Raw genomic sequence first — 27,716 nt, forward strand, 5'->3', positions numbered from 1 at the left:
TCTGAATCATTATCGTGACCGTGAGTCCAGTCCATATCCTATCCAATTTGTTCAAATCCAAATCCATGCTCGTTGCTCATCTCTGCTCTGCTGTAGTGCAGCAACGTAGAGTCGTTTAGAACAGTGAATGTAATAAAAAGCAAAACCACCAACGCGGGTTAGCTTTTGCTCGAATGGCGTTCTATTACCCATAGCAAGAGAAAGTAACACACTTTAGTTCCGCTGCGTAATAATTCCGTTGGGCTTTTTACGTGTTGAGTAGATAGTCAATCTATGCAACGATTGATTTCCGTTTATATGCCTAAAATATGTTTATAAATCCTGCGCTGTACAGAGGTTTCCCGTTCTTGACTTTTTAATTGTCATCGACCTTAGATTGAGCATATGTAGGCTATATGCAGCATGATTAGCCGTGCTAGAGCCAGCATCCCCAACATGGAAAACTAACAGTGGGATATGAAGATTGCGTATATCAAAGATGCCTCAAAACGCCAATCCGGAACAAACATCATTTGCAAGTGCTGCAACCACCAAAAAGTTTCAACGGGCTTCATCTTCTTCACTTCTCCAACCAAAGTATGCTATACTTATACTTCATTAACAGTGTGCTAATTTTAATTTTAATTGTCGGTTATCTTGTGGCTGGCGACTGATGAGGTGAGCATAAGATTCCCTATGACTAGTCTTGTGGGTACTCAATAACTACTATTGCAATGATTTGGAAAATATAACACATTACGATGCTCATTCCCGACTTTTCAGTCAATATGGAGGGCACCATTACCATGACTAAATTACAACACATATTTTTATTAATCATTGTGACAAAATAGCTTTCCATATTAACACCTGTTCAAGTACTTCTGGATCCAGGGTTGCCAGCCATTAGTATGTACCATATTTCGATTTGATATCAAAACAAAATAACATTAGGCTATAAATGGCCTGGTAGAAATTATGAAGATAGTCCTAAACTAATTTCTATACGGTAAGTATTTTCAGTTATTCACCCTCTGTTTGACAGTGCCAGTATTTCTTGGATTACTTGTTAATTGGAAATTAGAGATAATTTGAATGAATTTGCGCTGCAGCGCCGTGAGCGCCCCATTTCGTAAAATGGTGATAACCTTGTGCATGATGCTGTAGGTCTAGTGTAGAAAGTTGACGCTAGTTCTCAAGGTCGCAATTTACTCCTTTGCTTTAATAATATAATCCAACTTCTACATAGCATGTATTATTGTACGAGCTCTGTTGTATTAGGCATTCTCCCTTATTAGTATTTCCTATGAACATTTTACGTAGATCCAGTACGATGTTGTGACTAATCATGTATGATGATCACATTATTGAAAGTCTGATAATGATAACAGCACTCCGTTATCATATTCATAAGCCAATATTAACATCGTAATCGCTCCTTTTAAAATATTGGTTTGTGTTTTATTGTTACCGTATGTGTGAATAATGTAATGATAATATTTGTAGGCATTTCGTTTTTTAGCAATAGATCTCTGATTTATTCCAAAAATCACAAATAAGAAAGTGTTGGAAAAATGTGACATTATAGTTCAGTAGAAATAGAAATAGAAATAAGAGATCATGATACTAGTTGCAGGAATGACATTATGTTAACACACTGTTTGTTGCTAATTCCAGAGATATAGCCTATGCTGTACAAATTCAGCATGAAATGGCATATACTTCATTCCAGATTACTTGTTAACTAGAAATGCGTTGGAGAACTAGAAATGCGTTGGAGATAGTTAAGCTATCTGAGTAACTTACTCTATGCTGCAGTCATATTTTCAGATAATGCAATATTACCCAGGTTTAACCTTTGTCCGACTGCATATTTTTACACCGCTATCAGGCGGCATGGGTACAATTGTACCCACGTACATTCTCCATTGAGATTTCCAAGTTAGTTATATTTTTTGTACGGTATGCCGTATTTATTGGTCAGAGCGTTTAAATACTGTGCTCTAGGGAAGTATAGCACGTGTTGCTGCACCAGTTCTTTCTCCATTCCCCTTTTATTTTTATCATCCTTTCTGCCCCCGCGATCAGCTATCGTCATGCCAGTCGTTTCACTTCGTTTCCTCTCCCTTCGTCTCTTGCCTTCGCAGTTCAAATCCATCATGAGTCCAGAGATGTGTGACATCATACTAAGAGAAACAAATCGAAAGCCTAGAAGAGTTTATGAAGCTTTCAACAACAATCTCGCAGAAAGATTTCGTAATGCTTCTGAACGGCCACCACTAAGAACATTCGAGCCCTTTACTGAAGTTCAGCTTGGTGCATTTACTGGCATCCTTATTGCTGCTGGTGTACACAGGAATAACAAAGATAATCTGGACGATATGTGGAAAGTAGATGCTTTGCCTCTTATACGTGCAGCTATGTCTCGTGACCGCTTCAAGTTGATGCTCAGATTTATCAGATTTGATAACGATAATACACTTGCAGAGCGTGTGCAAACAGATAAAGCTGCACCAATACGAGATCTGTGGCTAATGCTGAAAAAAAAATTGAAGAGAGCCTACAAGCCACAAGAATGTATCACGATAGATGAACAATTGTTTCCATTTAGAGGACATACCAAATTCACGCAGTATATACCATCTAAACCAGCTAAATATGGTATCAAGGTATTCTGGGCTTGTGATGCATCAAACGCCTACCCGCTGCATGGTCAGCTTTATACTGGAAAACCAATAGATGGTCCCTGACAAACAAATGTTGGTGAGCGAACAGTTTTGGACCTGGTCTGTTTGCATAAAGGCTCTGAAAGAAATGTCACCGCCGATAATTTCTTCACAGGTATGCAGCTAGCTAAAGTATTGAACACCTGGGACATGACATGGAACAATCAGAAAAAAAACAAGAGGTTTTTGCCAAGCAACATGCAGCCTGGCAAGGAAATAGCACTTCACTCGACCAATTTCGCCTACCATCGAGATGCAACAGTCTGTTCATATGTGCCAATGAAAAACAGAGCAGTTGTGCTTCTATCATCCATGCACATGACCGTTGAAGTCGAAGCAACACAATCAAGCAAACCAGAGATCATCACGTACTATATTAAAACCAAAGAGGGCGGGGGGGTGGACACAGTGGACAAAATATTGGGTGAATACACGGTAAAACGACGGACACTGCGTTGGCTTTTGGCGTTTTTCTATAAAATGATCGACGTCACTGGCTTAGCGTCGTTTATCATCTACAGGGAACACAAGCCAGTGTTTAGGAAAAAGGACCAACGGAGAAAGTTCCTGAAAGATCTTGCGAAACAGCTATGTATGCCTTCAGTGGAAGCTTGCTCTACCAACCGCATGATGATGAGAAACCGCTTCCTTCGAGCTGCAGTGGAAATGGTTCTAGGACGGCCCATTGCGACACCGCCAGAAGGGGCAGAAGCTAACCCCAAAGAACCCCATGGAAATCGAGGAGCTACACCGATTGTTGGCAGTTGCTATGTCTGTAGAGATCAGAAACGAAAACGACGTAAAACCAGGAAAGGCTGCGTGGCTTGCGTTCAGCCTGTGTGCGACGAACACTCCATAACAAAAACAAAGTGTATTACTTGTGACACTGACTAAACCCATCTCGACTAAGTTTTCTTTCATATTTCTGTGTCAAATAAATCATTTCTGTACTCTGTTTCATTCAACATTCAAAAAATCGTCTTTGTGTTATGTATACTGGCATTATTTAGATACACAATGTGCAAGGGTACAATTGTACCCTTACCGCCTGTTGAGGGTGTAAAAACAACTCGACCCTAAATCTCGGTAACGTGTAAAGATTTTTTGCCGACATTTAGTCTGCATAATCTAACACAGAAATGTAGAGATGTCAGGTAGTTTCAGGTCTCTCGGGTTTCTGGAAAAAGACTGTCGTATTTTAAAATTGGAATGGGTACAATTGTACCCATGCAGTCGGACAAAGGTTAAACTGTCTTCTTGATAAAGTACTACTGCTGCTAACTTTTGCTTATAATTGCTAGGTTACGTAGTCCGATTCCTCTAAGCCCAACGGAGGACGGAGGAGCAAAGTTTCCAAGAATCGACGAGTGCGTTCACTTTCATTATGAGACGGTGGATTGTGGAAAAGTGGAGGTAATATGCTTTTTGTGCTCCTGTTAATATACCCTAAGTACTTTGTTTCTCCTAATTTGTCCTGCTGTCCATGTGCTTACTTTCAGTGCTGATTTAGAAATGTCTGCTTTGTGACAAATCTTCCACAAAGATAGTTAAAAAGTGAAAGTAATTTCTAGGCTCGTTAAAAGTGACTTTCTTCTAGGGGGAAGAGGAGGGTAAGATTAGACACTTTTCACATGTTTCAACGCCACTCAAAGAGTAATGCGTTTTAAGCAGAAATTTTGGTACAGATGGAAAGCCTGTGATCTGTACTGTTTAGGACAGGGGTGGGCAACATACGGCCCGCGGGCCGGATCCGGCCCGCGAAGGGATTTTGTCCGGCCCGCGGACAGTTTTCCGTTTTATATGATAATGTGGCCCGCGGCCCTAGTCTGCCGAGATTTCCCACTACTTGCTTACAACGTCAAATTTTAGTGACTGCATAGTGCATGTTATTATATACGTATATGCGCAGCGTGCTAGAGTGGAGCTTACGCGTAATTTCGACGAAGCGAGAAGACTTGCATTATCGGCATTTGCGATGTACTCAACCCTAATGTCGTTTGTGGTAATCATGGTGTTTGTCGACTACAATGGTCAATTACACCAGGCTGATATTTCTTATTTTTCATTCTGTAACCGCCGACTTGTAGCACGGCACACTTCTAGGCTTTTGTAAGACGAAAACACTGCCTATACCAGGGGTCGCCAACTCAAAACGGGTCGCGGGCCACTTTTCAAATTTCGTAGAGGTCGCGGACCGCATGAATTCATTATCGAGATTTCTCAGGCCACACAGTTGAACAACGATGCTATCTCGTCACCTACTCAACCCTAACGAATATATGTGTTGGTAAATTAGGGGTACCGGGGTTATCGAACTCCTTGAAATCTTAATTGAGGATTGCACCATGTGTTGATTGATCAGATAGAAGCAGACACGGCGGCGCCTGTATGACAATGCTATTCTCAAATCCACATTGTCTTTGTCATTATCGGCGAGAAATGGCTTTGAAGTGACATTACTGTCGTTAAAATGTATTCATTAAATGCGATTTATTCCTTGTATATGTGGAATGTGGATAAATGGGCGAATATTGTATCGATTCAGCAATCCGGCCCGCCAAGTACTTAATTTTCCTATATCCGGCCCGCCGACTCGAGAAGTTGCCCGCCCCTGGTTTAGGACTATGTTCTGAGTCATATTGAACAACATACTCCTGGCCAACATACTTCTTGGCCTTCAAAAATCCTTGCTCAAATGTCTCAAGTTTCCAATATTAATCGATGTGGCATGACCACAGAGACATGATGTGATATTGCGACTCAATAAAATTGATGAAAAAAATCTCTTACTCTGTTATCCTGCTCATCAACTTGAGTTGTGTTAGGTTTGCACTTTGCAGGCCGCAGTCTGAAATATTCCATATGAATTTCCAAGAGTTTTGAATGACAAGAAGGCGTATTTAACAAAAACTAATGCTAAATTCACAAAGTTTTGTCCAACCCAAATGTCAAGCGCCATTGTTATTTTTGTAGCTTGCGTTATTGGACGAAGCCCCGGACAGTGTGAGGTTCAATGGTACTTTTGACTTTGAAAAAATAGACACCATCTTCTGGATCTCCGTGAAATGCAAGGTGAGTGGCAGTGTGGATCAGAAAAATGACTTCAAAACTGACCTAACTCTGAGCTATGAAAAGTTGTTGCAATAACACCACATGCAATGAAAATTTACTGGTAACTTACCACTGGCTCAGATCTAAATAGATGAAAATTACAATTCCATGTCCTTCTCTGCATGTTTTGTGTTTTATATATAGGCCTATCTTGTAGAGAATTGTGTGCAACTGTTCACAAAAATGCTCTGGATGCTTTCAATGACAAGTAAATTGATAGTAATGTACAGTATCTTGGTACTTCTTGATCACCTTAGCACTGAAAGTCCAAATATATCATTGGGATTGTAATATCTGAAAATGCATGTATCATGATAAGTTGATAACTGATAAGTGATCTTTATTTGATATAAATGATTTGGCATTGCAGTTCTGCAGTAGAATTTGTTATTAATAAATTCAAGTCTTGAACTGGGTTCCGGACGACAGCAATTGTTTCACTATTTTATTTGACCAAGCGTCCCTGTCCGCTGTACTTACAGTGTATGTGTCGTACATAGTACATAGACTGATTAACGCCTGCAAATAGTTAAGCTCTTGATTGCTTAGCACTGTTAAAATTTGTTGCACTTCGCATGCTTCGGCTCAGGCTAAGCTCTGTTCAATAGACCTACCCTGTGTCCTCTTTTAGGAGGACTTGTCCACTTTTTTCAAGAAAAGTGAATGATCCTCCGAGGATGCTCAAAAATGCCCAGATGTTTTAATTATTCGTATTTCGAATTAGTTACTTATACTTTCAAAAAACTTTTAGGCAATACCTTGTATTTATTTCCAAAAATTACTGTAGACATGAAACCTGCTAAATTGCCGTTTTGAAAAAGTTTTCCCAATATATTGCCCGATAAACCTTGCCTTTTTGATTGTCCTTGCAAAGATTGTTCGATATTTTCTGTAACATCCGGTGCAATTTTTCTTTGATGCAGCCTCGCCATAATGGTGCAATGAGAGAAACGGTCTATTAGTTGGATAAGTTTCGAGCATCTTGACGGTTGTATAAATCCAATGTTATTTTGCGTTAACGATTTCACGATCTCGTTAAATGATCATTCCTTATTTGCAAAAGTTGAGGGTACCTCATAGCACTCATCCGCTGAATCCAAAAAATAAATTTGATTTTTTCTGATTTTGCAACTTTTGCTTCGCTTTGAAAAAATTTTGGCAGCATCTACCAAAGAAATGTAAAACATCGATCTGAAAGGTAACAATTATCCCTGCGTTTTACTTGCTGGCAAAAATGTTATCTTTTTGATTGCTGACAATATGGCAAGCCTACATTCAATTAATCGCTCTTGTATCACAACACAGAAGTAGTCTGCACAAGTGTTTTCCAGTAGCCTGCTTCCGCTCACCGTACTAGTTTTTGAGTGTTCCGTAGAATCATTTGATCAGAACCTGGTAGACACGGTAGGCACACATTTAGGCAATGTCTATTACTCAAAACGTAAAAAAAAAATTGTCAAATTTCGTTACATTATAAGGAAGAGGGATATCCAGCCCATTGTTAGGTAGAGCGTATTACTTATAGATCTGTGGGTTGTGGTTTCAAACAGCGGCCTGGTCAGACCAAATCCTGATTGTAAAACTGGTATCCGTGCCTTCTCTGAAAGTAACTTGACTCCTTTGTATCTCCTTTCTCCAGAGTATATCGGACAATCATCGGTGGTGCAGACTAAAATATACTCCATTCCTTATATAGAACAACATCATTAGATGAGACAGTTATGAATTGTTGATGGTTGTCAAAAATATCAAGCTGATACCGCGTTAGCTTGAACCACAAAGCAATGATCTTGCTATTGAAAGTATAAGCCATGTCATACACTACTATGTTTGGTATAATGGGTATAATAGTGTAACTCTCTAATAACAATAATTACGAAAACCGTTTAAAATTGTATTTTACAGCCTGTAATGAATATTAGTAAGCCCAACACTAACAAGTCCTATTCAAATATATCCCAACAGCTAAAATTGTCAATGCCTAAAATTCTTTACCTACCACCGATACCAACAATGATTAACATTTTCAGGGTAAGTCATGGGTGATCAGACGGGTACCATCGCAATTTCAAAAGCTTGACGAGCTGCTTCACGAATGTGTGTACGACAGAAAGTTCACCCAGCTACAACCGCTGGAAAATGTGGCAGCACATTACGATGACAAACAGGTGTGTAAAATTACTATTTTAATGATTGCTGTGATATTCGAGCTGGGAGAAATTGTAACGAAAATGACAAATCTATTGACATCCGGTTATGTATCGCTTCATGCAAAGAACTAAGGTGACGGTTTTTGTTTGGAATAAGTTTTATGGGCTTGGTCAACGGAAGTACACTTTCACTGCCTGAAATTGCCCAATATACTGTTGTGATATCTGATATGTAATATTAGATTGTTGTGATGGCCACGGAATCAAAGCTTTCTCTTATGCTTCAATAGGCGATATTCGTTCTCGATATCGATGATACAGGAAACAATATGTTTTGAATACGATGTTTATATTTTCCTAGATTCTTCATGCCATCCTCAAAAAGTACATATCCCGTTTGTCGGAATTGCCCGAAGATCAAATGTCATGCGCCCCCGTGTTGCATTGGTTCGATATGGATAATAAGGGCACGAAATTAGTCGCCGCTCTGAGAGAAACGGCCGATATTAATATTCCGGCTGTTGCGGCGGCACACACTGTTCGCAGATACACGGCCCAGTCTGCCGATGAATTGTCGTTGGAGGTATGTGGATTTGATTTGTGGTGATGGTTTTACCAAGTAATCTTGAATGTCTTTAATTTCAAATTAATTCGGCAATTGATCTAAAAAATATAATCCTCATATTTCGTTCGTTGTCACATAGAAAAACGAATCCAATTCTGAAATCATTCTGACGTTGTTCTAAAATGCTCAAGATAAGGCAAGGAAACTCGCTGTCGTGACTTTTGACCTCAACTGGAATTTTGAATCGAAAATTAGTAAACCGCTAGACAATCCAATCAACCCAAGTACTTCGATACAGGCCTTAAATTGGGTAGCCCAGTGAGAACAAAACATCTAATAAAATGTGTGGGGTGGTGTTGAAAAAAAGTCGTCAGGTTAAAATTGATGAGTTGTGATGAATTATTGCAACATATTACTAAAAAAACATATTCATATTGAAACAAACCCGAATGTCGGTCATGACATGATGTCATATTTGGCGATACCATTGTTGTGTTCTTTTGAATTCTCTACTAGCTGCTGACGATTACCCCTGACGTGTGTCGGCCGAAAATATTCGGGGTTATTTAAATATGAATATATTATTCAATTGTATACCTGTATTGAAGTTCTGTACCTTCGAGAAGCACATCATATGTGTAGCCTAAATGAACAAATTTTTACTGTTACTATAAGTTATGATTATACGAGTACTGAATTTGCTGAAATCGTCATAATCGATTGCGAATTGTAATAGCAATGACCGCATGGTTGCAATAAACTGCTTTTGTCGAATGTCAAAAATGAAACTGAGCTTGTAAAACGAAACTTAGTTAATAGCTATTCCAACCCTGTTATTTCACTCATGTTTGTTGTTTGAAATTGCGAAAGATTTTGGTTTTAGTAATATTCCGCTAAATAGATGCCGGCTTCCCGGTATTCTTGTCGTGGCTCTGTTTCAGCAATGACACTTCGGTTTTCCAGGCATGTGTTGTGATTGAAGCTGAAATGTTGGCTTTAACGCCCCTAGTACTGTAGTGTTGACGTAATGATCAAGGCAGCGTACACGTAAGATGCTACCCATTTGTTTACATTGGCCAAGTGGTGTTTGGATGGCGCAAAGCGGGTCTATGACGTACTGCAGTGAATGTTGACTCTATTTATAGTGATACGACCACAATGTTTGAAGCTGTACATTCGGCATTTTTTTACAATTATTATCGACCCGGGAATGCCACGACTTAACCGACTGGTATGATGCACGATTACATTCGATATTACAGTTTCTGTCGTCAGAATTAGCTGAACTTACTGATGATTGCTTTGATTTCTCTGTCAATCGTTATCACATATGCAGATCCAAGGAGTTTCCTTAGATAGCACAGAACGACCGACTAGTAGTAAGTAGTGGTCAGAAACTTGTAGATTGTAGACCAATGCCAAATGATACTCCGGTACTGCGACACTGTAATAATTATGGAGAAAGAATAAAGTGAAACTAAGCAAATTGTCTAGGTTTCGACCATACCCCACTCTGCGAGCTCTCAAAGTATGTGCTTCGCAGACTGCTTTTGCCGGCAAAATTGTGGTTGCAATAGCTGTATTTTGGGCTCGCATCACTTTTTATTTCTCTCGGATATCAGGGTTTAGCAGAATGTTTCGTTGAATATTTTGGCAGGTCGGGGACATGGTGTCCATCATCGACATGAGCGACACGAATTGGTGGCGGGGCAAATGCAAACTGCAGGTCGGCTCCTTCCCTGCGCTGTGCGTCAAGAGAATCAGCGACGCCCGTCAAGCGGACGAGGTCCACGCCGTGGCCAGTTCTCCTCCCCCGCCTGTCTCTTCCTCGCCTCCGAAATTCAACGCCACCAAAACGAAACCGAGTAAGCGGCGGACGGCGCATTGATTTTTGTTGTTTTGAATTACGCGTCAATTCCCAAAAGAATTGTTGTTCGAAAATGATGACGGCGAACGCCGCGTGGTAATATAGAAAAAATGAATATTGCCGACACTGTAAATAGCGATCCGATGAATCTTTGGGATTATTGATCCTGGTGCGGTAACAGTCGATGGAGACCTTGGTCTGAGACGCATTTGCACAGACTTGACACAGCGAGTTGGTCAATGGCGAAGTTCTACCTTTTCTGAGCATTGAAATAGCTTTTGCCTACTTAAGGTACTCAAGGGGTAATAATTTTAGAGTACTTCTACTTCATAGTTTTCAGTTTTTAGGCATAACCAAGCTAGGAATTCTTGACATTATTCTGTTACTTGTAAATCTCTACTTGCACTTGAGTAGAAATTCACGATGCTAGTTCTACTACCTAGTGCCAGCTATGACTACTTTATCCTCATCTGTTTCAAGCTTCCTTTTAATATCGACCAGGTTCCTCAGTTCGGGCACTGCGCTGTCCGGTGATATTTATCCAGGTCTTAAATAATCGGGAATTTGAGATAGCGTTTCGAAACAAGAGTCTATCCTTCCTGTCGAAGTTCAAATCTTTAACGAATTGAGAAAATGTTCAACACGGTCTTTGTCGTTCAGTCGTTAAAAAGCACGGGAAGTTTATGGACTTTTTGCGGTCCTTTCTCGTCACCCGGCCGACCAAGTCGAGATTGAAACAAACCGGCATTTTGAAGGAGCGCGTGTTTGGATGCGATTTAGGAGAATACCTGCACAATTGTGAAGACGACGGTAAGTTTTTCTGCTATTTTCTCCTATATCGTGCTAAGGGTTTCAAGCGATTTTGGTATCATTGCTATCAGCAGTTGTGTAATCAGTATGGCAAGTTTTTGTTGCAGTCAAATCCGTGGAAAGTTGCAGTGAAAGGTTGCATTTATTTTTCGCAAGAGTTGCACTAAAAAGGTACATTTACGGACAAGTTCCTCAAAATTATTAGGGTATGAGATACTCGAATCGATCCGTATCCAAGGCACTGCAGCTAAACTCAGTGTTGGCGACTTCAACAATAAATCAATAGCCTGAAAAAATTGACTCGGTGGAAATATAATTTTTGCCGGTCTAGCCTGAATGTACGTCACACCAGAAATGATTTCAAATTGAAACATCAGTGGAATAATCAAGCGATCTATTGACATATAGTGCCAAATATTTCCAGTAAAACGTTAGTTCCATGAAAAACCGAGAAAAAACATGCAAAGAGTTGTTTGAAAATGAAGAAAAGTTGTAAAAATTTGCAAGATAACATTCCTCCAAACAGCTTAAAACACCATACTACATATTATCTTCCCGGTATTTAGGAAGCTGCTGCAAGCTGTAAAAAAAGTTGCAAAAGCTGCAAAAACTTGCCCTAGTAATCAGTATGCAACTTTTTCATTACGGTACATTGATTGAATGATGCTATTAGCAATTATGTGACTCTGCGAATTACCGACTGATCACGGTAAATGTAGGCCTACACTGTGTTCTATTTTCGTCTTATTTATACAGTGTGTATAATCCACAATATAATTGTTAGTCACAATCAAAAGTTTCACCGCAATATGATCCCTAAGGAGTAGGACTCTGTGCTATTTCAAGCAACTGTTATCATGAGAAATTTATCATGTTACACTGGAGACTGACTGTAACGTTCATGTTGGTAATGCTCGTTGAATAATATATGCAGATCTGTTATCCACTTGCTCATAGTGTGTGATCTGCTTCCACCGTTTAAAAGTCTTTTCCTTCCCATACTCATATGATTGTACCTGCACTTTCTCAATTTTTGGCCCGGGGAAACAACTTTATTGTGGTATATTCTGCCTCCTTTGAATTGGATCCACGCTATCACCATATTGAATAGACTTAGGAATGCTACTCCCATCGTTTTTAGCTTGGAATCAATGTCAGTCATCAAGTGTGTTAGACTTGAACAGTAATGCGATCACTACTGAATATTTTATGCGTCATTCTGTCTATCTCGATCATGTATGGTACGAGGTAGATAGTGACGGTTTTGAATCAATTATTTTGTATCCAAACGTGTTTTGTAATAGTGAGATGTAAACAAAAATTCATGCAGTGCTCATTACTCATGACAATCACCATAATTCTATATCCGTCTGTACACCCACTTATGTTTTTCTTATCAGTGTTTCTGTAATGATATTCGCTGCCATGCTTTCTTTCATGACCAGCGGTCGATATACACGCCCGAATTATATCAGTGCTTATTATTTTGCCGTGTTCACTAATGCAGACCATAATTTCTAGCAATTCCACATGCTTTCCTTGGTACTCTGCCTCCGCTTCTCAATTATTTTGTTAATTTCGAACAAGTGTTGCAACTGCGTGTGGTAATCAGAGATTCGTGTAGAAAGATTTATCATTACTCATTACAATCACTATCAGACTATTTACTTCTCTACACCCACTTATGTTTTTTTAGTATCTTTACTGTAGTGTAATTTGCTTCCATGCTCAATGTATGGGCATGAATCAGTATTTAGCATTTCGCTTTATTCAGTAATACTTTCCGTCATTACAGGCTTCTGGCTTCATATCGCAAGATTCAAAGTTTATAATAATTTAATAATCGGGATGCTATTTCTTGTAGAATGCACTCGTTAATTTTCTTGTCTTATCATGATTCTCCTCCCCATAGCTTTTCGTATACAGTGCGCTAATCAGTAAATTTCTCAGTTTCAGTGTCTTAACGAACCGTTTTGACTAGTCATCGATGTGAGATGCTTGGTTTTTCACTTCCACGAATCTGATTTCTTTTTAGTCTGAATTGGTTTAGGGTACAATATTAAATTCCTCGTCAGCAAAGGTTTTAATTACAAACTGTTCATACGAAATGGACGGCGAATACATGCGACCATATCATTCCAAAGGACTTGACCATGAAATCTGTGCTTTCCTCTTCCATGAGTGTCATTTCCAACTCGAGTACCATTGTTTCGTCAGTATTGTTTTACATGTGAATATGTACGATGAATATGCAGACCTTATGTCGCTCGAGCTTTGTGAAACACAATTTTCAAACATGATCAAGAGCCAAGCCGTACGTCACGCCGACGCTTTCACTGTACGCCACTCCACAGACGTCACAACAGCCACACAAGTCCATTTTTTCATTGTCGAGAGCGTTCAAGAATCTACTTGAGCCGTAGGCTCATTTTAGTCCCGTCTAAAACATTGACCGGCGTCTCTTCAATTCCAGTTCCGGTCGTTGTGAAAGATTGCACGGAATTCGTCGAAAAATACGGGGTCGTCGACGGCATTTACAGAATTTCCGGAGTGGCTTCGCACGTCCAAAACCTACGACACGAATACGACTGCGAGAGAAGGCCCGATTTGAATAGGGATCCAAGTGAGACTTTGTACACCATTCGTTGCTGGAAAACCAAACAGTCTTACGTCCATTTTAGGGAATTTTGACTTTGACCATATAATATTGACATAAACCTGTTTTGCTTTCAATTTACCTTGAAAATTCAAGATCATATGTCCATTCCACTAGAAAACATCCAACTTAGAAACTTGGAACCCGTTTAAAACAAAAGACCTATGTCCAAATAGTGATAGTTGAGAAAAAAGTTCAAAAATACGAAAACTGGACATAAGACAGTTCGGCTTTCCAGCGACGATATATGTAAAAAGTGGTACGTTTATCTACACTACCGGTACCATATGATGATAGAACCAGCTGTGAGCCCTTGCCCTGCCATGTTGAAATTACAGCAAAGTGTGACCTGCTCTAGCCAAAATCCACCTTAGGAAGCTGTTCTAAATTACATTTCCTTATATAGCCTAAATATTCAGAGTTGCTTAAACCTGCCTGTGAATTATCACTATCATAATGCATTTTACACTTTTTCTATCGACACGGTGGCCGACAAAGCACTGAAAACAATCAACAAACCGGGATTTTGAATTTTGTACTGACATTGTACGGGATGTTTGTTATTGTCTGACGTGACCGATTGTCTTGCAGGTGGCAAAGGAGAACAATCAATCTGTGACCCGCATAGCGTGGCTGGATTGTGCAAGCTTTATTTCAGGTTTGTGGATATTTTCTACTAGGAAGTACCCATCTTTTGAATACCGTCACAAAGTTGTGAAGTGATTTTTTAAATAATGGCGTAAAACGATGCATTCTGTATGTATCTCAATGCTGACGCTCGAAATGTTTTCCAGAGAACTTCCGAATCCGCTTCTAACTTATCAGCTATACAATCGTTTCGCTGACGCCATAGCAGCCCAGGAAGACGAACGCTTACTCAAAATCCATGACGTTATACAGCAACTGCCTCCTCCCCATTACAGGTGAGTGTATTTCGATAACGACGAGGGTTGTAACTCGTTCGAATTGATCAATCTGCACCTACAGAACGTTAAAGCACCTCGCGATACATTTACAACGAATGTCGAGGCACGAGGACAGGACGTCGATGCACTGCAGGAACCTAGCGATCGTGTGGGCGCCGAATTTGTTGAGGTCTCGCGACTTGGAGGCGGGACTCGCGGCCTTCACGGAGGCGAGGGTGCAGTCGGTGGTTACGGAATTTTTGATCGCGAACGCCGACATCCTGTTCAGCGATGAGCTACAGCATATGCAATTGAGTAAGTCGCGACGTGTTGTGTCTTCAAATTTTTCTGTTGCGACATTTGATAGTCGATGTGAGCAAAATTTTCCTATTTTATCAGTTGTAAAGTCGGTTAAACGCTAGTTAACTGAGGTTACACAGAGAACTTTTGCGCTTTTCATAAATACTCGCATTCGACTGCCCTGGAAATCGATGTAAATTTGAATGGATTATTAAGGATGCAGTATTTTCTCATCTCAAAAATGCAGGGTCTATCGAGGGTATTTCAGTGTACAGTGAGAATGTGTCAATTTTCACACACGAAAATGCTGTTCCGTAGGAGCTATTTTTGAAGTAAAAAGTCGCATTCAAAATGTATACCGTGTGGGTGCTTGATACTTTCAATGCATGTGATAGAGTCCGTACGTTTTTATGTCTCTGTAAAACATCCTGCTCTTTGTGATATAGTTGCGTTGTTTCCGGTTCAGGTCGTGGCCAAAAGCCACCGAGACCAAAATCATTGATGGTCCTCTCCGGCCCGAAACTAATCAGCTTGGAGGAAGCCCAAGCGAGATCCCGGGCGGGCGACGGCTTCTCCAAACCTAGCAGCGAAAACTTTGCCAGCATCGAAGATCAAATCCAGCTACGTAGGAGGTATCCTCGTTGAAATTTGTCTTGTTACAGTTTTTTATGTTTATTGGAGTGCGGTTGTGCAGTAGTGCACTGACACGGAAATGGATGTGCCTTGTACCTTGTGGGTATTTGAAACAGACACTCAATGCGGATAGTTGGTACAAGTAATGCAACAACATCTAGACCTCTATACATCGCTTGTATCCGTATGTGGAGCAATTCATATTGCCAGCTCGCTTCATTTGTGGCATTTAGACCCGGATTCTTATTGTGTGATCAGTTGGATGATAACTCCGACTCGTGGAATATCGTTTGATTGCTAGTTAATATGGAAGGCGTAACGAAAGCTCAGGTTCTGGAATTTGCCCAGACCTAACAATAAGTGTATGTCGGATTGTTTATTTTATGGTGCCAGCGCCACAGCCACATCATCACATCGGCGACTAACATCGAAAATGCGTCTCGCGCGCCGAGAATGCGTCCATTTGGCTTGCGTTTCTTGCCGCATTTCAATGCATGAACCTCACCTTGAATTGTCTGATCACAATAACGCGACATCTCGCATGAATGTTTTCATTGGGACAGTCCTAATCGACATTAACAAAATTCTCTTTTGTGACTTCGAATATGCATACCGTAATCGCTGGCGTGTGAAACGCCGATTTTCTTTTTCAAACTTCAGTTTTCTGAAAGAGGTTTTTGCTTTTGTCGGGGAATGTACGGATTCTGTTGACGTAAAGCAGGGGCGGGCAACTTCTCCAGTCGGTGGGTCGGATATGAGAAAATCAAGTACTTAGCGGGCCGGATTCCGGAATCGATACATTAATCACGCATTTCTCCACCTATACAAGGAATATATTGTTTTTAATGTAAAGTTTAAGTTTAAAGCATACCGGTATAGACTGAAAGCAGTATTTAATGAATTTTTGAACGTAATGTAATTCAATCACTGAGCTGTATAAACTTCAATAGCTGTTGAAACCAACGAGGCATCTGTGGTCGATCAAAGTTGTCAACAAGTGCTTTGAAATCTGGCTGCATGTCAGAAATGAAACCCTTAGTAAAGACTGCGCGTGAATGTCAGTTGGATTGGGTCGCAGCTTTGTTAATCTTCATGATCGAAAATGTTTGCTCGCGAATGCATGCAAACCCGCGAGCCACAGTTATCATGTAAGGGCGGAAACTGTGTGTGGGCTGCTGAACATCCCGGCCTGCGGGCCGTATGTTGCCGGTCCCTGTCGTAGAGGCTTGTAAACTTTTGTGGATTGATCTTACAGAAGGTCAGGTCGTACATGCGAAGGGGTTGCATGTATTGTGCTATCGTATCTCAAGGTACAATGGGATTCAGATGTATAATTGCCTGGGGATCTTTGATATTTGTAAGGAACGAGTGTAAATACATTTGGTTTTACTGTAATCTGGTCAAGCTTAACGAACGTTGCTAGAAAGGTGTCAGACAGGAGCTCCTACTTCAATTATGGACTGACCCCAACCAGTCATTTTTCAAAATCTCGCATGCGTTTGTCGACACGCGCCAGCTTTCAAAGTAATGTTGTTCTCAAGCTGTAGTAAAATAAGTCTTGGAAATATAGTGGAACATTCAAGAAGCGTAAATGAAGGATCTCAATTGTACATTCAATAAATATATGCCTTACTCTGAACAATATTTTGTCAATAAACAATCGACAGAGCCATATTTCCATACCTAGCGGTACCATGTGAAATTACCTGCACATTGTTATCTATGTCATTCTGTGTGATTTCCGGCTCATTTACAGATCATCCATGACTCTGTAAATCCCGGGCTCTATGACATCCACTTGAAACATTCTGAATTAAATTTCTGGCTGGTGAGATTTTGGCAGGGCGATATTTGAAGTTTCATCTGCGCCTGTCGCACGGATCCAGTCCCGTAAAATCGATTTTCGGCGCCAATTTTATTTTGCATGCGCGTCGTCACTCTACTGTTGTTTCCATCGCAGGAAAGTAGCGGGTCTCGATAACGACCAAAAACGACGGCACAGAAGAACGGCGCTAAGCGCCATCTTAACCGACGGGGAATTGCGCAGAAAATCCTCTGATTTCCCTTAGACAGCATGGCTCCTACGATCTGAACCTTTCACTGTTTCTTCCGTTTCTTATTTTCTATCTAACCCGCTAATTTCATTTTTTAAAACTAATATCAATTTTCGCAGTGCAGGGTGCTTGATAATCGGGCGCTCTTCGATTCGATTGTGCACAGCGCATGCTCCGCTCAATTTCTCCTACGACTTCAATTCTTTTTCTATTTTGACCTCTCAGCGATTTTGAACGATTTTGCATGCTCGTAAAATATAACTTCTGTATTTTGACACTTAATCTCGGCTACTCACACATGATTGACATGCATGACTTGGTTGGCAGTTTGTTCGATTTGAATAATTAGAAACTCTGACACTCACAACGCCATAACCCCGAAGTATTGATGATGTACGGTGGCGATGATGAATTAATCTGATCGGGCGGAACATTATACGCGAAATTCATTCGGATATCTGTTTAATCATAATCGTTAGGCTAGCTTTCTTAGATTTTTTTGAACGATGTGCGTGATGGCACATATTTTTGTACCGACGTGGGGATATTGCAATTTTCGCGACGTGTACCATGTCAGCGTCGACATTGACCTGATAATTTGCATGCGTAGAAATGTAACGGCTTGTGAGTAATATCCGAGGATTAAAGCCGCATATTCCCCTATCTTCATCCTAAAACCTGCCGTAGGTAAGAATTGCTTTTTTGACGTATCGTTAGAATTTGGACACTCTTTATGACTCTACCCCTGTCCCTGTTCCCATCTCCGCGCATTATTTCGCATGACTTGTGCACGTTTGCCTGAATTATTTAACTGCAATATAATTTTTTTCCGGGATATTTAACATTCCTTAACGAATCACGTCGGCTAGTATTTGAAACTTTATCTTTATCGCTAACGTCATACTTACAACGCTTGTGTAATTTCTCTTTCCAGTTCGAGGTCTCCGTCCCCGGAACGGGTGGTCGAGGAGGTCGGAACACCATCAAGCAAGCCGATAGCAATCATTCCTTTATCTTCGGGTAACTTGAATGCTGTCTCTTACCGCTGACTTCAATTTTGCTGACGCTGATATTTTTGGGGATGTGTCAGAGGTTCAAGTGCAGATTTATTGTTGACTGCGCAATTTGCGTCACTGAGCTTTAACTTTAATGTGAGCCTGAATAGACGTTCAGCACTCCCGGTATGCTGTAGGCCACACCTTGCTATTGTTTGCTTAGGTGTCTGCCTGGGTGTGACTTCCTATCTGTGCTTTGGGCCCATGCATGAATATTTTGTGGCGTTTCTCCAAAACTCCATGGCAATAATTATTACAAAATAGAAACAATATCGAAGTTGTCATCATATCCTGGTCTTCGGCCATGAACATAGGTCTTCCTTCGTCTCTCCTGTGCTACAGGGTACCAACAATTGTCGTTCCAAACCACGCCTATCGTCCAGTAATTTTATCTGGATCTCTTCACTGCCACGCTTTCATAGGGGGCGCTGCAGATGGAGAAATCTCTCATAGACACTTTAATCCGATTTTTATTCTATTGCTGAGGACGGATGTTCTCAATTTCGGGTTTAGATCCATCCAAGGTCGTTCACCCGTGAACCTATTTCCGCCCTTTCACCAATCCTCATAACACCATTACATTGGGGTTGGAATGTTCGGTGTGAGATCGCTGGGCTAGCGGAAATGGTGCATGCTCTGGAACTAACTGCATGTGATGAAAGTCGAATTTATGTAACTTGTCCCGACTAACTATTCTCCGATAATCCACTAGGTTGTTTTCCGACTAATAAAACTTCTAACCTCGATATCACAATAATGAAGGTCCCGTCAACATGTCTCTCTGTCTGAATGGGCTCTTCACAGTTACGGTGAGGCATGAAATGGACGGTGCTATTCATATGCTAACCAGGGTACTGTGGTGTAAATTAAGTTGACCTCCGCATGAGCAAAACCTCATTGTCTTGCGCGTCCGTAACGAGTTTCTTCCGACAGGCGTTTAGATCAATTAATCCACCCTTTTGTATCGTATAAGCATTCTTTGCTGCGTGCGCGACTCGATGATGATTGTGATTAAACAGGCGGTTCGATGTCGATGAAAAGACGACAGTCTATGGATCCAAAGTTTGGCTCGCATCAGCAACAGCCCAGCTGCTTTCCCGGTCATTCCAAGCAGTATTCTTCGCAGCATTCCACCGGCTCCGCGGGATGGAGAAGCAAGTTGGGAAGTTTTCTGAAAAAAGGAAACGGCGCCCAGCCTGAAGACACCGCTCCAAACATTGTTGCTAGAGGTAAGAACTTGTTACGAGTAGGCTATCGTTTTTGTCTTTGTTGCGAATCGGTAATGGCGAGACGTCTTAATGGCAGTGGTGTGGAAGTTAAGGCACAAGCTGGCTTCGAGTAACATTATTTGGAGTTGAAATCGGAGCATTGGGAAAAGTGGAATTTTGAGCGGTTTGAGTGGGATTGACTAGGCCTAGAATACAAACTTTTATGCTTGCTTGGAAATCGTTATTTCTGTAAAAAATTTACGAAGTTAGTTCTACTTGATTACCAACGATGATTCGGTCTAACCCAGAGGTCTTAAACTCAAATGTGCTCGTGGGCAAATTTCCTAGTTTTTGATGACGCCGCAGCATCAATAACAGGGTTATTCAATGTATAATTTCCAAGTACATAGGCCTTATTTAACGGGAACTTGCAGACAGTCATTCCACAAACATCTTGAAAATGTAATTTTCTATTGTATTATTCACCCTCCACCCCTGGCACGGAAAAAAATCACATTTCCAAATATTTGAATAAAATTGTTTTTGTGCCGGGCATGATTTGTTGAAACAATGAGTTATTGACATCATGCGAGAGGACGCATCATGACATCGTAAAAGCTGTCGGGTTATAATATTGCAGCTAGTAGGCCTTTAACATGCGACAATGTTATGTAGAATACTATAAAATTTACTGAAGATTGATCTGATATCAAAGCATTTGGGTGGTATAGCCTAATCCGGGGGCTCTGATATAGCCGTGATAAGTAGGCTATTGTTACTGTCATTGCCAAAGTCAAATTAAATCAGCGTGGGATTTGCCTTCGATTATTATTGGAACAGATCAGTAACAACTTGAATATATTATTCATTGTGCCATAGTCATAGCATTGTTTCTCAACCTTTTTAACCATCGTACCCCGTGTGCTTTCAATAAGATTTCACGTACCCCCTGTCCATTTTCAACACAATTTCTGTGCGTACATATATTAAAAACAAAGCCCATTCATATAAAATTGAATAAATTGGCCCAGAAAATATTCCACAGCATATAGGCCTAATTCCACACTGCATCTCGTACCCCAATGATGTGGTGCTTCGTACCCCGAAGGGGTCTACGGACCCCTTGTTAAGAACCCCTGGAATGGAAATGTCCAATCGCCGAAGAATCCATCGGTATTACAGCTAATGAGCATAACACTACCTTACTCGCCAATAATAACATGGATATAGAGAACAAAGAACACCAGGAAGTAACCAACTATATACGTCACGGAGGCCACTGAGTACCAATGGTTGCCATACTGACCTGATTAGATAGCTATATACACCCTACGCAACGCAAGCTACGACCTTTTGATATATTACTATCCCCATGGCAGTTTCATAGATAGCTGCGTCCGCAGGATTATCAAGTCCTTCTCTGATTTTAATGTTTGACCCGACTCAACTCGAAATCGAGTAATTTTAAGGAAGGTCGCACCAAACCAAATCACAATTTTCAGTCACGAATCACCAACGGGCCATGTGTTATCATCATGAACTAGAAATGTGACGTATTAGCTGATCTTCTACCGCATGGTAACTTTTAAAAGTGATGTGATAGTGAAGTTTGTTGAGATTTCAGGTTTTTGTAGTAGTTTTAGAGTGAAAGATACACGGCACTTGAATATATTGTCGAATACTTGAAATTTCAAAATGATGTCGCGGGCCTGGTCTAACCTAGTATAATGTTTCCGTGGCTGAGCCCGAACTGGGCTATGTAGACTTTTAAATCAAGCACACGTTACTGTTTCAGTAACGCTGAGAAGATCACAAAGCGAAGATTCGATGCTGTCTTGTCACAGTTCCAGAAACGATGACGAAATCGAAACATCCGAGACCAAATCGAACGTACGGTGTTGTGTTTTTTTCGTGTCGGCGTATGGGTATCTAAATGCTGCTTTCAGGACGGTACTGTTTGTGATCGGCGGGCGTTGCGGTCGAACAACAGCCCGAGAAGTCCGAGACCGAAAGGGAACATCTTTGTGATTGGCGATGACTTCAAGTCGATCTCGGCGAGCGGCAAGAGGAGGGATCAGTAAGTCTTCCTTGTGTCAGCTGGAATTGGCTGTATGGCGGATATTGTTGATGACTGTAATGCCGACGGATACCATGACTGGTCCGTTAACGAACAGTTATAGGCTCTGTATCGGAATATGAATCGTAATCCAAAGCGTTCAAATGAGTTCATTGCACGTAGCATCAGTATGTAAGGAAGAAGTAGGTTTTGTCTACTTGCACTTGCTTACTTGAGTGTTTCTGTTTTTAGATTACTATACTTGAAGTTTTTTAGGTAAAACTAATTACTTTATATGCTTTGTATATTGAAAAGTAGAAAATAATTTGGAGATGACTTTCATCGCTTTTATTAGTGAAATTGTCATAAAGACTGCGTTATATAGCCCGCGTGTCCCGGTCACTGAGTATTTATTCATAGATTTTACCTATTTGTGGAGTAGGGCCACCATACCTCCTCCTTCAGTACGATTTGTCTTTTTCAGGGAATCGAAAATAGCTTCTTGGAGGTGCACGACTTCAATATACTGAATAGCATGTTCATATTGAAATGAACCCGAATATTTTCGCCTGACACTCGTCAGCGACTAGTAGAGAATTGGAAAGAACATTGTATATCAACGATCGTATCACAAAATATGACGTCACTAGCATGGAATGAAATCTCAAATAAGAGAGCGTTCAATGTACTATTTTAAGATGGTACACGAACTCCTTTTGTTGACAAAGCTCGGGCTGATGTATTTTGGTAAAGGTAGACTCCAAGGCACACAGATGAAAGTGTGAGCGGCCTCGATAATTTTCGCACAAGCTTTCGCGTGATATTTTGTGATACGACTGTTGCTATACAATGTTCTTTCCAATTCTCTACTAGTTGCTGACGATTACCCCTGACGAGTGTCAGCCGAATATATTCGGGTTCATTACAATATTCTTGTCTGGATCCCAAAATATGTGAACCCCATTGTTGAGTCATTAGACACTCTGTGTTAGTTGCGAAGGGACATCTTATGATTTTGAAAGTAACTACTCCCGATGCAACTTCTCGACCACATCCACTTTTAGAAATGACCTTGTATTTTCTACTGGCACTTGAAGTAGTTTTGACACATCTTAGAAATCACTCTTGCGAATCGTAATTAATTAGAAATCCACGGCCTCGCTTTAACTTCTACTTGAGCAGCAACGCCGACTGCTTTGACCTCCTCTTATTGCATTTTGTGGACACTTCGATACAGTTTGGTTGATTTCGATTCATATAGAATCTGAAAAATCGGTGCGACAGACACGTGCAACCTGTGATGTGTTTGAGAACACATTATTGTGCCTACTTTTTGTGCCTCTCGCTGCAATTCCACCTAATCTTAAATCCACCGAGTAGTGGGTAGAGTTTGAAAATTTGCCACCCAAATCTAATCGTCCATCCGTCTACTGACTTTACCGGGGCATTTGCATGCGATTTGGAATTCAGGCGCTCATCTTCGTTTTTTCACTTTTGCAGCACCCCAGACAGCATCAGGACGTTATCGGGACAAACCAATTCCAGCAGCCAGAGCCCCTTCTCCGGGCTCGATTCCAATTTCCCCGGCGTCATGGGGGAATCCGGGCTCGGCTTCAACCCGATGCAGTACAGCCCCACCTTCTCGTCAGACTCGGGTACGATAATCTCGTGTTTGCTATCTCGTGAGTTACGAAGCTAAAATGTATTCTGCTGGGCAGCTGGCATCGTGCAGGGGCCCTAAAAATATTTTTCCAACTGCATATCCTAATATCCTTTTGAATTATCTGCATGTATCGCGTAACCCGTGAAAATAATGTTGCATAAAGCGTACGGAATTGAAAGACAAAGCACAACAAACAGTTTGATACATGATATCACTGCGTTGGGTGAGCTTGACGCACTTGTCTTGGCAAGCAAGACACTCTTGTAAACTATGTTCAGTGGAAAGCTGGCATTAAATTTGTTCTACATCATGCGCAGTTGCTCATTAGGGTTGTCCAAAATTTGGAAAATCTTGGAAATACTCCGTGATTGTGTCTCATTCTATTGATGAAAAACAACAATGAGCCTGAAAGAAGCTCATAGGAAAGCCGTTACGATTTCGGGCAAAGCGTTGGAAAGTAGCTGCTCAAGAATGGGCGTGCCACCGACCATAGAACAGCGATGAGACTAGAAATCAAATAACCACAGCTCTTGATTGGCTAATCGGCTATGCTTGAATGATCACAACGGGAGTAGCTTGCTGATTAGGTGTTCAAGGAGTCTGCTACCAGTGGGGATTGTGAAAGCACGTTGTTGTAGCTACATAGTAACTCTCATCACCTCGGGAGTCGAACAATTAAAATTCTGTGATGGTAATGTAGACGAGGACTAGCAACATTACATGTCAATGTGAAAAACATGGTGGTGGAGCATTTTGTAAGCTTGAACTTTTCTCGTTGTCATTTAAGCTTTAAAATCGCTTTACAGAAAAAATTTCATAGTGTCAGAAAAATGAGTTGCTCACGTTTGAGAACCCCTCGTGTAGCGTACTTTAATTGACTGCCGTAGCTGCCAGGTGCACGCTTGGATTCACGGCAGTAGCACGTTTCGAAGTGTTGGACGTTTGTCAGGGATCCTCCTCCCCTACATCGCTGGTCTCACGGCTTCTTTACAAAAAAGCCGAACCAAATTCCCAATGAATAACGAATACAAGGAAAGCAAGCAAAAAAGAACATGAAAAAGCATCTATGAGACAGCCGAAGATCAAGATCAAACACTGTTTCATAGGACATTAGGACACTAGGTGGATGCTAGATTGAAGAGACTGTATGTACTTGGTCGTTTCAGCGGTCCACGGACTGGACATATGAGCATGCGACATTTCGCCATGCGATAATTAAGCATGTAGGTTGAAATTTGGATAAGGGTTAGTTTAGGTTTAGAGTTGATAGTAGGGTTTGGGTAAGGGTTAATGTTGAGTGAATTTTGGGGTTACAAAGTCACATGCCTAAGTGTCGCTTGCTCAACTGTCGTTATTCATTGTGTCGCATGCTCAAATGTTGGTCATCACTTGGGTGATTTTTTTTTTGACAAGTCAAAATTGTAGCGTTAGGTCAAAAAATTGTCAAAATAGTTTGCTAAGTCAAAATTTTTTTGCTGCCTCCATTTCATTTGTATCGTGGATGGTTTCAATCATTTTACATCTCGTAGCCTACTTTATAGACCTACCGTTGTAGACGGCCCATTGTGAATCATATAAGGTCAAATGAACGTTCTTTCTCCATTTTTGGCACGGTACTTAGTAAGGACAAACACTTTATACCCGAGAATGTAGGACAGTATCATTTGTACTACAACAAATTTTAATTATTTCTACCATAATGCATGGTGTAACTAATTAGAATTCTTCATAGGTCCAAATTCCGTTAAAACAAAGTTTTTTCACGTAAAGATTTGTCAATTTCTAAGTCAAAGTTTATGCAGGCCAATCTACTTCGTAGGGACAGACGGTTCCAATTGAAATATTCCGTGTTTTAGGTAAAAAAAAAATTCACCCAAGTCATCACATATCCTCTGTTCATCACTTCGCAGTGTACAATGTACAATTGTACATATATCGTATGGTGTGTCTCGAGCCCATAAAATAAATGAACCGAGAATTTTACTGATTGTTTACGTTTGTAGGCATCCCTGACTTGCCGAGAAGCTACGAACATCCCGGTGCCGATGGGAGCGATCTTCCGCTGTCACTTCCAGATGTTGAAAAATCCAAGGTGAATAAAGACGACACGCCGGTCAATACTTTAAAAGAGGTCGACTCTACGAAACAGGACTGCTCGACTGTTCCGAAATGCAATGTCCCGAGTGACTGTGGCTTGCCGCTTACTGCGAAAATTGATACGCAGGTGGTTTCTTGCGGTAACGAAGGCGCAGATGAAAATTGCGAGCCAACCACGACAACAGAACCATGTTTAGTACCTCTGAAAACCGAACAACGAACTGTGAAATCAAAAACTGTCGACGACAGGAACACAAACTCGAGCAATAACCAAGCGTCTGGCGGATGTCCAGCGACGTCTGAGAAAACCCCGTCGAAAACAAATAGGTCTTTCTATTGGAAAACAGAAGAAATAGACTGCCTCGACGAGATAGGCAAGCCGCGTGCCGACCGAAACACGCCTGCCCCGCGCGAAATCCTGTCCAGGACCAAATCGCAACCTGTCGACCTGCCGCCGTCCGGGAACTACTCTGTGCGGTACGCGTGCAACAGTGACAGCCACAACGGCAGAACGCGCCGGTCCATCGTGGCCACGTTCGTACGAGACCGCCCGTTAGACTCGCGCGTCCGCAGGCCCCATAGCATCCGTCGGAGTTTTGACGTCCCGCCCACTGATTTACAGCACTCTGGTAGTAAATTACGTATCGGCGACCCGCAACAGCAGCACCGTTCCATATACGATATCACGAGAAGGCAGCGTGCTTACAAGTCGTGGGCTTCGCAGTATCAAAAAGAGAACCGCGTCGCGACTGAAGAACGCTGGCATTATCGGTCACAATCTGTCGGTGACGACGAAATTATCTCCGAACCTGGTTCGGTGTCTAAGGTTGCTATGAAGCCTACGCCGTTACCACGGCAATCTCGTGTCACGCCTGCCGACGGCGGTACGGCGATTCATAGCAATGCGAACGCCGGTGTAAATAGAGATTTTGTTGTCCCGTCTCTGTTGAAAGAGCCCCTTGCTCATCGTGATGGTTATGTTTGCAGTAGCCCTCCATCGGTGTTGTCAGAGCAAACAATGGCCAAGGCTCCGCAGCCCGGTATTGTTTCTCCTTCAGATACCGTGTGCGCTTCGACTGTGCCGTCGTGGGTGTGAAACCGTATTCTGATGACAGTGATTTGCACTAATTCGTAGGATCCACAATCATTCCTTCATATATGAATGTAAACATAGAATTTGTCGCGGATTTATGTATATTTCGATACGGATCAGATGTAACGGGGTAACTTGGTGATCTCTGCGCGACTTTTACGAAATTTTCTCGTTAATCGCTAGTACTGCGACTGTTCTGTTACTGACTTTTTCTTGTTCTTTTTCCGACCGGCTCTATTTTGATATTTACCTTCCATTCGCGTCGCTGCGAGGACAACGGGGTGCGCCTACAGCGATACGCGTCAGTGAGACAACTGATCATCGTGATTCTATTTTTTCGATCTTACCCTTTTTGATATTATGACGTGCGTTTTCGGTTCATATCTCACCGATGTGAGCGGTAGTTTATTGTCTTGCACTGCTGTGCTACCTACTATTCATATCGATTGCGGTGTGTATTCTATGACTAACGTAAGGCGATACTGTGAGTATTTCTGCAGCATTTCTTCCCGGTCTGTGTTATTCCTGAATTCGTAATTTGATAGGAAAGAACTTGATCTGTCTTTTCATTAGCTTCACTGTGCGGGTCTCGTAAATGCGGTGTCTTCAGACGGTTTGATATCTCAACCAATACCTTCTCTTCAGCGTTTGAACGCGGCGCGACATTGTCGCTCGCGATAACGTGACGGCGACCTGTGTTTGTATGCTGCTGCTGCTATGTCTTCTGTCACTATGTAGAAACTTTTAATCAATTGCTTCATTTTGGTAACGAGTATTTTTGACGTGAA

The 27,716-nt window shown here is 41.3% G+C and overlaps 2 protein-coding genes and 1 long non-coding RNA gene across 3 annotated transcripts; 2 read left to right on the forward strand and 1 right to left on the reverse strand.

Annotated features, from left to right (window-relative positions):
- The first annotated feature begins 109 nt into the window (after positions 1–109).
- On the forward strand, positions 110–27,716 carry LOC145450578 (uncharacterized). The gene is made up of 18 exons (XM_080329094.1): positions 110–576; positions 4,007–4,118; positions 5,679–5,777; positions 7,847–7,984; positions 8,328–8,549; positions 10,189–10,396; positions 11,059–11,208; positions 13,682–13,831; positions 14,456–14,522; positions 14,659–14,787; positions 14,852–15,084; positions 15,536–15,701; positions 18,691–18,776; positions 19,831–20,040; positions 21,815–21,909; positions 21,966–22,096; positions 23,576–23,730; positions 25,742–27,716. The coding sequence occupies exons 1-18, from the start codon at positions 479–481 to the stop codon at positions 26,929–26,931; spliced, it is 3,639 nt and encodes a 1,212-aa protein (XP_080185220.1). The 5' UTR covers positions 110–478; the 3' UTR covers positions 26,932–27,716.
- Positions 2,808–3,890, forward strand: LOC145449609 (uncharacterized). The gene is made up of 2 exons (XM_080328002.1): positions 2,808–3,073; positions 3,227–3,890. Exons 1-2 carry the CDS (start codon positions 2,823–2,825, stop codon positions 3,597–3,599), a joined length of 624 nt encoding a protein of 207 aa, XP_080184128.1. The 5' UTR covers positions 2,808–2,822; the 3' UTR covers positions 3,600–3,890.
- LOC145450585 (uncharacterized) lies at positions 4,045–10,189 on the reverse strand. Its single transcript, XR_013918531.1, has 2 exons — positions 10,039–10,189; positions 4,045–9,975 (listed from the first exon to the last, which is right to left on the reverse strand). It is a non-coding gene; the product is annotated as an uncharacterized LOC145450585 (long non-coding RNA).

Source organism: Botryllus schlosseri, chromosome 11, assembly GCF_051294905.1.
Source record: "Botryllus schlosseri isolate E-star chromosome 11, Bs_hap1, whole genome shotgun sequence".
In the NCBI taxonomy this organism is placed as follows: Eukaryota; Metazoa; Chordata; class Ascidiacea; order Stolidobranchia; family Styelidae; genus Botryllus; species Botryllus schlosseri.